Below are 9865 nucleotides of genomic sequence, written 5' to 3'. Positions count from 1 at the left end.
TTTCAAAAGGCAATGATAAATTATGTGTTTGTCAATGTAAACCTAGTGAAGCATAAATATTTTATGAAAAGATGCATTTTTATTGCAGAAAATTATTTGCTATCCATCAACCATGTGCTGATACTGTGGTGTCAGAAATTTCTTAAACTGTATCAATAGGTACATTCTGTGACCTTGTATGAGGTCAGTTCCTAACCATTCAGTTTTACTATGAATTTCAGGGTTCTTAGTTTGTTTAATCCTCTGGACATTTAGCTAGCTAAATCTAGTTTTGTGGGATGCTTGGTAGTGTTGGATGAGAAGAGCACACTTCTGACTTAATGCTGTTCTAAACCAGCAAGCAGCGGTGTTGCTATTGTGTAAATGGCTGCTTTTCATTACTAGACTAAGGCGGAATTCATCTGGTTGAATGCAGGGGATAGGTAGAGTAGCTGGAGAATCTTCTTAAAGAGGAAGAAATTAAAGGAAGTCAAATGGATTCCAAGTCTGAAAGAAAACAGAAGCATTTTCTTTGTCACTTATTTTTTTGTGGAGGACCTTTAAGTATTAATCAAAATTCATAAACAATCTGTGAAATATACTAGTATTTATGCTTTTAATAGTAGTAGACTGTCTAGGGTCACATGGTAAATACAGAAAAACATTCGAGTGTTGTAGCTTCAAGTCTCCTTCTCAAGCTTGTATCTTTAGCCCAGAGTGGAAGAATCGAGTTTTTTCCTCTCTATCCTGGGTTATAGGAAAATAAACGAAAGATGTATGTAATGAAATGTATCCTTCAGAGTTCCCTTGTTTCTCTTTCAGATTGGGAAGAAGAACAGGTCAGCAGTCCAAATATTCTGCGGCTTATTTATCAAGGACGGTTTCTTCATGGCAACGTGACACTAGGAGGTAATAAAATAACTTAATTAATGGACCTTTCTTAGGCAAAGCAAATATACATTTGAAATGCAGTAAGTTCCATGTTAGTAAAACCCAATCTAGAATTAGAATTCAAGGTCACAGTATGGTTTTCTGAATAATTTTGTTATAACATAGCATGCCATGTGTTACTGTCCCTTCTCCAGTGTTCAGACTTTGGAAAGTATCACCTTGTGAATTAATCTTTTATGTACTAATAAAAAATAGTAATGTCATCTTTATTTATTATTATTTTTAATTAGGGAGAGAGGATTTTATTCCATTTTCATACTTCATATTTATGTTGTAAAACTATTTCAGAAATCTCTGTATTGGCTGAAGATTGATAATTGATTAAACAGCAGTCTGGATTGTAATGTAATGAAAAAATGCACCCTATGAATTAGAATAAGAAGCAGCATTCTTGCCATATGGCTTCGTCCCAAAAATATAATTGCATAGTTATGTGAGAACAAAAGTTAATGGCTTCTCTTTGCATGGTAAGGAAATGCAGTTCAACCGTGCCCCCTTGTGGCATGTGGCTTTTTGCAGTTATATTTTTACAGACCCATTGTTTGAGGTAATGTACAAATGTATTATAATTAAAAATACTTTTATACATCATGGCTGCTATATAAATTTCAAATACAATTTATTTTCAGTTTGATAGGTTAATTTAAGGGAAATATTTAATTGAAATATATTGTGCATGTGTGTATAGGTTGCTTCTCTTAATGTTGTGTGCAATTAAGAGTGTACACAGAAGGGAGAACTATAATGAAAACCATCCTTAGTGCAACCATTTTCTAGTGAAGGTAAACCTGGAATTACTTAATTCCTTTATCCTTCTCTTTTTTTCTTTTTTTTAATTTCACTTTCTCTCTGTAATGTTGGTTAAAACTTAGTCTTTAGCACCCTTAAGCTAGCATCCTCTAGCACCAAGGATGATCACAACGTAAAGGCTTTGGAAAAACGAATCAATGCTCTCTGTGCTGCTGATGTTAATCAGCTATTCTTGTGTGCCCATTCTAATATGGATACCTCTCCATTAAGAACTGAACTGGAGTTATTGATTTAATTCAAATAGGTACTATACAACCATTAGATAACAGCTTTCAACCATATCTGCATGGGCTGCTGATCCCCTTTAGGATGCATTTATCTGCCATATGGTTCCGTTTTCTAGTACTGCTTTATATTCTGGGTAGACATGGAGAACTTGAATGCATGCTACTTAATACTGTCATTTAACTATGGAATTTTCACCTCCAGTTTGTCTGCCTTACTTAGCACTAAGGCTAGGGACAGACATTCCAAAAGCCTGAGCCTGAATTGATTCAATCTTTGCAGGTTAGTCTAACTGGCAGAGCTTGAACAGATTTGCAAGTGGGTAGACATTCACTTTTACATCAGGAAATGCAGGCACATGCCTTCAGTGACTCAGGCTAGAAGCTGGGGGGCACTAGAGCAGCCCTCCCTTCCCTCCCACAGTGCTGAGGTGAGGTGGGGGGTGTGGGCAGGCCCCAGCAGGAAGCTCTGCTTCGGGAGGGGTTTACACTCTCAGGGCAGGCCCCAGCAGGAAGCTCTGCTTCGGGGAGGGTTTACACTCTCCCCCTGCCTGTACAGTCCTAGGCTTTTCCCAGCTTGCTGGTCAAAGGGTAGGGAGTTTTGCCAGACCCTGGCCTCCGGCTAGCACTTTGAGGCAAGAGGGAGATGGGGGAGGGATGACTGCTTGCGTGCACTGCATGCATCTGTTGATGATACTGAGTTTTTCAATCTTCTTCTCACTGCTTCTTCATACTGTCTGCAGCAAACCTGACAGGCAAGGGAGCCAGCAGGGTGCTGATAACAAAGCTTATCACAGCCCATCAAGAAAACAAAAGCCTCTCATTAGTTCAAGTTCCTCTTAAGGAAGGGAATGGAGGGATGTTATCAGCTAGCCTGTTGATTAGCTCCAAAAAGCCCTAAGCAGACGGTTCTGTCTGCCTTTGCCTCAGTGACATTGGAGATGGCTATACACACGCACACACCCTCTCAGCATTAGCTAGCATGTGGTGGCGTGACTGTGACCAGATGCAGGCTAGGGTTCGTGCCTCTGGGGTCCATGCTGTGGAAGGGAAGGATCCCTGCTTGAGCGTCGGGGGGGCTGGGGAAAGTCAGGGAAATGTTGCTGTGCCTGCAGCCTCTAACTCCTCAGCCAGCTGGAGCAGTGATAGTGCTCCAGCTAGGGAAGAGAGGGGTGGGGCCATCCCTGCTCCCTGGAGCAGACAGCCCAGCCCAGGGCTGCAGAGCATGCTGTGATGATGGAGGACTCTGATTTAACTTAAACCAGGGTCTGGGACAAGTTCCATAAACCAGTTTGACCCAAATCAGTTAAGCCTAATACTACATTCAACCAGATTTATCTTAAGCCAGTTTCAGCCATTTTAAAACTGGTTTATGTGCACTGAATTTGTGTTCTGTTACAGGTTTAAACCAGTTTCTGATCACTTAAACTGGTTTATGTGTAATGTCTGTTCCTAGCCTAACTGAACAGTTTCATGTCCTGTTCTTGAACACAGTAAGAAGCAGTGTGGTAGGCAGGCAGGGTGGAACATTAGAGACTGACTTGTTAAGAGAGAGTGTAAGCTTCTGTAGGCTGCAGCCTATTTTTTGTCAGATACTGGTGTATTCTTAAAGTTAGTGAAAATACTGTTTGTGTTCATTGCTGCTTCTAGCCTCAATTTTGGATCATCTCTCCCAGTGAAATTGTTCCTCTGAATGTCTTGCTTTAGAATAGTGGAAGCCAACCTTTTTGCAGGCTTGCCACAAATAAGCCTCGCACTCTTCCCCCAAGTACCCCTCTGATCCCTGTCCCTTGCCCTATCTGCTGCTCTTTCTGTTCCCTGTCTGATCTGCTGGTCTTCTTTCTGTTGCTAGCTCAGTGCTCCCTGCCTTATCTGTCATTGTGCTCCCTGCTTCTTCCCTGATATGCTGTTGGCACACACACAGGCTGCTTGTACCACTCTTGGCACTTATGCCACAGGTTGGCCACCCCTGCTTTGGCATATAATGCAAGCCAAGTGCAGCTGGCAAAAACAAAACAAAAAAACCCAAAACCTTGTTCGGCCATCAATAGGTGTTGCTCTTGACCACTTATCCTGATCTCTGTGAAGGGAGTTAATATAACTTCACAATACTCTGAATAGCATTCAAGAGCAGGACAAAACAGTTCACTGAAAAAGAACAGCCTGCTTCCTTTTAACTGCTACATTAAGACAGCTTCATGGATTTTTATATACACACCAGGGAACAGGGGATTTTGGGTCATGTTGCTTGTCATTCATGACTTGCAATAATCACAACCTTATACCCCATGGACATCGAATGTTTTTGTTAGCATTTTTCTGATTTTTTTTTTTTTGTTCGTTTCTTTATTGTTTTAGAGATTTGTTTTTAAAACAGGATTTACATCAATGCAGATGAATTACTCTAATAAATTTCTTCATGGGGTAAGATTATGGAGTTAAATTCTAAGTTCCTAAAAGGAAAGGTTAATGCAACCTTACCAGAAGCAGCATGGAAACATTTCATAACTGAAAAAAAAAACAGTATTTTAATGCCAAGTACAGTATGCAGTTTCTTGTTACCCAGTACTTCGCAGTTCTGTTATGTCTTTCATCCAGGGATCTTAGGGACTTTTAATTAAAGCACCTATGAAGAGTTTCATTTGTGTCAAGTGGTTAGTGATTTTTTTTTTTTTTTTTTTTTTTTGGCTGGAGTTCTGAGGCTTATTTTCCCCTTCTTCCCTGTCACTTGGAGAGAGGGAGTAGTAGCCTAGGCTAGGGGTTGGTAACCTACAGCAGCAGGTTGGATTCGACCCACAGAGCTATTTGATCAAGCCTGCCTGCCTGCCTGCCTCTAACCTGAGCTGGTCATTCCAACCTGCAACCTTAAAAGTTTACAGACTGCTGCCCTAAGCTGTTCTTGTTTGGGTATCAAATCATTTTTGGTCCCTCTTGATAAACTATGTGATAGTTGTCTATTTCCGAACTCAGTTTGATTAGTGTGAATGCTGGCTGAAGTCAGGACTTAAGATGACAGCTTCCAAAGTTGAAACAATTCTTTAATAGGAGGAAAGGGTTTTTTAAGATAAACATTTGAACAGGAAAAATTCTATATCGTTATGTATTTAAAAATTAGCCTTGAGCCTTTTTGCCAGCATACCATGCCTTCTGAAGCTTCATGCAAGAATAAGAGAGGTAATAGCAAAAGTAGCACCTGGAAGGGAGGATAATAAAAAACACACTTGTCTCCAAAGTCTGCAGTGTCATTGTCACAAGCAGTGCCAGGGCCATCATCTTCTGTTGCTTCCACTGTGTACGTGAAAAGATGGGAAGTTGAGAGGGAGGAAAGTGTTACTTAGCTTCCAACAACAAATTCAGGATTAACTGAAACTAATGTTACAATCAGCTAAGGAACATCCAGTTTTGAAAGCTCTCCTCTTCCTCCACTCAGATGCTCGGAGAAAGCATTTTGTGAACGTGCCCTGTTTTTCTGTTTTTTGCATCTCTCACCCACACCCTTAAACCCAGGAAATGGTAGAAATCACTAACAAGGATGTGTACAAAAAAGATGCAAGCTATTAATTGAGATATTAGCATACTTTTTCTTGATTACTGTAAATAATTAATCTCCTTTGCTCACTTATTGGAGGATAGTCTTCTCGAGTGTCTTTTTTATGTTATGTAAGAATTCCCTAATGTGATTAGCGTATAACATTTTGGTCTTTCTGTAATAACTCTTAATTCACCCAAAGAAGAAAATCCCTTTTACATCTGGATTTACGGACTTGTTAACATGATCTTTGCACAGTTATTAATTGTATCAAAGAATCAATATGTGAAATACTTTTCCTTTTTAGACTTAAAGCTATTGAGAGGCTCTAGTTTGCCAGCACAGGCAGTTTCCCCTAGAACAAGAGTTTCCAACTCACTCTGGGCTGGATTGAGACTTCAGGGACTTCTCCTGGGCCATCCAGGCCCAGGAACCCCAAATTCTGTGGAATGCCCTGCTCCTAATCCTGCCTCCCAAATTCCTGTAGCCCTCTGGTATCCTGGAGTAGAAAGAACTGTTCTGTAGTCATGTTTGACACCCCTGCCATAAAGTAAGAACCGTTATCAGTTTTACTTTATCACAGAGCTTATTGTCAGGAAAGTGCAAGGATTTTTGATACATTATAATCTGCCTGGCAACTGACTCCCCAGCCCAGCCCCTGGCTTGTTTACTTTTCATTCCATCCAGGAAGAGCACACACCAACTGCTGAAACTTCCTTAGCCTGACGAAGGGTTTTTGAACCCAAAAGCTTGCTTAATAACTTTTCTCCAACTATTTGGGTTGGTCTAATAAAAGATATCAAATTCACCCAAGGAACCTTGTCTGCCTATGTCCTTAGACCAACACGGCTACAACCTAAACCCCTGCAAGTTTTATGAAGCATTTCAAAATAGGTTTAATGTATCTAATTTTTCTGCCAATAACAATAACTACCTGTGTTATAATGGTAACATATAGCATTCTCAAAAAAACCCAGCACTGTTGCTAGGATGAAAATATAAAGGCTTATCTCAAGAAAGTGTTTTCATTGTCTTAAATCATCTTAATTGCATTCATCTGGCTAAACTGGTGACCTGAAGCTTCTGGCCAGTAGCAACTAGATTTAGTTTAATTTCAGATTCTTGAATCTGTAATGGACTAATTGATGAAAAGATACATACTGTTCAGGTACCCCCATTCCCTTCTCCTGATGTTAGTGTTCGATGAATTGATTCTAAATGTAAAGACAGACCATAAATAAAATGGATTGTGTAAATAATTGTGATAAGATGAGGTTCTACTTTCAATGTTTTTGGCCACACAAAAAAAAGGAAAAATGCCCAACGGGATGAATTGTTGTACATAATAATTAGTTGGTTCATTTCTCCCTGCTCTTCCTTTTGTATCTAAGGTATTTCTAAAATATTTGTATGTCCCTTGCCTGTCTGGTTTTGTCCCTGTGTGCTCATTCTGCACTCAAACATCCATTCTTAATAATGCAGCCTTGTTTCTTCTTTTTGTGAGATGATACTTTTTTTTAAAGCTTCAACTCACTGTTGAGTCCATGATTTAGCCAAGCAGGTCTCTTGGTGCACTGCTGCTCTTTTCTTCCTTTAATACTGGCATGTGCTTACACACACCTTGCTGAACCAGGTCCCAATTGACCATACCTATTCCCATTGTTTTTCATTTACTTTTAAAAACAGCTGAATTAGGCCCCTATATTATCTTTTATCTTCATTACATGTAAACAACAGTGGTGTTTATTCTTGGTGTAACTGTTGCATCTAACCTCGATTATAGGTGTGACAGATGAGCAATTTGGATTTTAACACATGAATCTCTGAAAAAAGTCCTAATCCAGTTAAAGTTGCATTTTCATGTGTGTGTTTGTTGGACTGGCTAAAAGAGTTAATTTATTAACACCGTTATCTTCCGTTTACGTAGCATTAAAACTTCCTTTTGGCAAGACAACAGTGATGCATTTGGTGGCTAGAGAGACGTTGCCAGAGCCAAACTCTCAAGGTAGGCTATACAGCATGTGTGTGTGACACTTTCAGCTACATGTGAGCCTGTTAAATATGTCATGTTTTGTTCTTGGATAGCTTGAAGGAAGAAATATCTTCATTATTTATTAATAGTCCTTGTCAAGAAAGAAACCAGATGTTTTTGAACAAGCTAAGATCAAAGGCTTGTTTCCAAACTCTTTATGAATACAATTTTTGTTTTTCTCCAGAGCTTAAAATGTACAGATTCCAGCAGTACTTTCAGTTTGCTATTGTGATAAATAATTCTTGTCTCATTCATAAACAAAATGAGTAAAAATTTGTGCACACAGAAAATCTGGAAAATGACCTTCAAGTAAATCTTTTCATTGTTCCACAGGTCAGAGGAACCGTGAAAAAACTGGAGAGAGCAATTGCTGCGTGATCCTGTAAAACCTGTTTGCTTTATTTGCTAAGTATGATGTAATATAGTCTTTGTCTTTCATGCTGCTGGAATAGAAGAGGCCCAACTTTGCTTCAGACACCTTTAGGAAGATCCTGTCTGTAAATCCATGGAACTGAAATATTACATATGAACACTGTCCTCTAGTCCCTGTGGGGTTTTTGGGGTTTGTTTGTTTTGTTTTTTTTTAAGGAGAAAGATCTGTGATCATTTTCATTATGAGTTTTTAATTTCTACGTTTTTGTTTGAATAATCTTAATACATCAGTTATTGGATGCATTCAGTCTCCGGAAAAGGTAATGTGTTCTTTTCCACAACAGGAATTGTTTTTCTGCCACACAAATCTTCATTAACCGGAACTAACCAGTCAAGCTTTCTAGATGCAATTTGCACTAAAAATGGTTGACAATATACTTCACATCAACAATCTTGAACAATATCTGAGACACCTAGAAATAATTTACAGTATGTATTACAGCACTGGAAAGTGATATCCATAATTTTAAAAAGCTCATTAATGGCCAAATCAAAGGAAAAACTGTTTAAGTCGATTCTACCTAAGTCAACCTTTGTGGCCAAACTGGCACAAAATACTAACTAAACCCAGTTGAACTATATATATTTTCACTGCAACAAACAAAAAAACTATGTGCCTGGAATTTAAAAGCACTCTGTAGAGGGCTGTTGAAACTAATTTTTTTTCATTATGTGCACTCTTATCTTGTGCGTTAGTTGAGTGCTTGTTCATACAGCACAAACAAATGCAGAGAGTGCATTTCCTAGCCTTAATATGGGAGGGGTAATTTCCTGTAGTTCATAGGCTTTTATTATTGTGCATAAATATTAGAAGACCTCATTTACTAATCAATTTTATGTATTCGAATATCAGCAGTTGACGTTTTTCAGTCATTCTTACTCATCTGTACTTTAGTGTTCAGTGTCATGCTTACTCAGTAGAGACTTCAAACGAATTATTCAAATTTAAAAAACAAAAAAAAAAAGAAGAAACCTCTGCCATAGTACTAGTTTTGTTTCTTTATGTAATCTGCATTTGGTATTAGTGCTTGCAGTTGTATTAAAATCAGAAGCTGATTTTTAAAGGCATACATAATTAAAAAGGATGCCATTCTTTTATTTCATATCAATAATTTAAAGGTTGATATGCTAAAGAAATTTGCACAGCACTAAAGCATGAGCTAGTTTCATCTAAACCTGTAAAAAAAATAAAATAAAAAAACCAAAAAAAATAAAAGATTTTATATTTTTTCACTAGGGAGGAATTAAAAACTTCCTGGCTGAAATTACAAATATGTGTAGAATATATTTAATAAAAATCTTTAAAAAATACATAACTATAGGACTTAAATATAGATTGGCGTGTAGTATAATAGAACAATATTCCATATAAATAGCTTTAGCCTTCAAAAAATGAGTCACAGGTTGACATTGTGTTCTGTACTTAATAAGTGTCCACAGCCCTTACGGATGTTCTGTGTAATTGTTTTTTCGAATGATCAACATCATTCAAATGTAATCAGGTTATTTTATCCATTGTTATCGCTTTGACAAAATGCTTTATATGCAGTAGGTCTACAAAATACTGTTCATACTGATCAGAATTAAATTTGTATAGAGCAGAGTTTTAAAACAAATTGTAAATAGCACTAAACATTTTCTTTCTGCAACCTGTACTGATAGATTCTTCTGTAAACTAAATAAAAGAATATTGTAGTGCATTCCAGTGGTCATTTAAGAGTTACGCCTTGGTCTGTAACATGTCTTTTTGAAACCAGGAAAGCAAGTAAACTGTCAAACCTGCTTCCTCTCTACCTTGAGAACTACTTGTTTGGGACTGTTTACTTTGTTTTCTGTTCAATCACTTTTTCAGGTTCAGACTAGAGTTTCTTGGGGGGGGTTCTGGGTAAATGATATTCTAAAAGGTTC

General features: G+C 38.0%; 1 protein-coding gene across 1 annotated transcript in view; it reads left to right on the top strand.

Moving 5' to 3' along the window:
* Window positions 1–9657, top strand: part of UBL3 (ubiquitin like 3) — an 84153-nt gene extending 74496 nt beyond the window's left edge. Inside the window, exons 3-5 of the mRNA XM_006027493.3 lie at window positions 802–888; window positions 7421–7498; window positions 7859–9657. Coding sequence (XP_006027555.1) covers window positions 802–888; window positions 7421–7498; window positions 7859–7911 — 218 coding nt within the window. The 3' untranslated portion in view covers window positions 7912–9657. The remainder of the gene's footprint in view (window positions 1–801; window positions 889–7420; window positions 7499–7858) is intronic.
* Window positions 9658–9865: the final 208 nt, after the last annotated feature.

This window comes from Alligator sinensis, unplaced genomic scaffold (genome assembly GCF_000455745.1).
Source record: "Alligator sinensis unplaced genomic scaffold, ASM45574v1 scaffold84_2, whole genome shotgun sequence".
NCBI classification, from domain to species: domain Eukaryota; kingdom Metazoa; phylum Chordata; order Crocodylia; family Alligatoridae; genus Alligator; species Alligator sinensis.
Note: the sequence above shows the minus strand (reverse complement) of the source record. Positions and strands in the feature narration are given on the sequence as shown.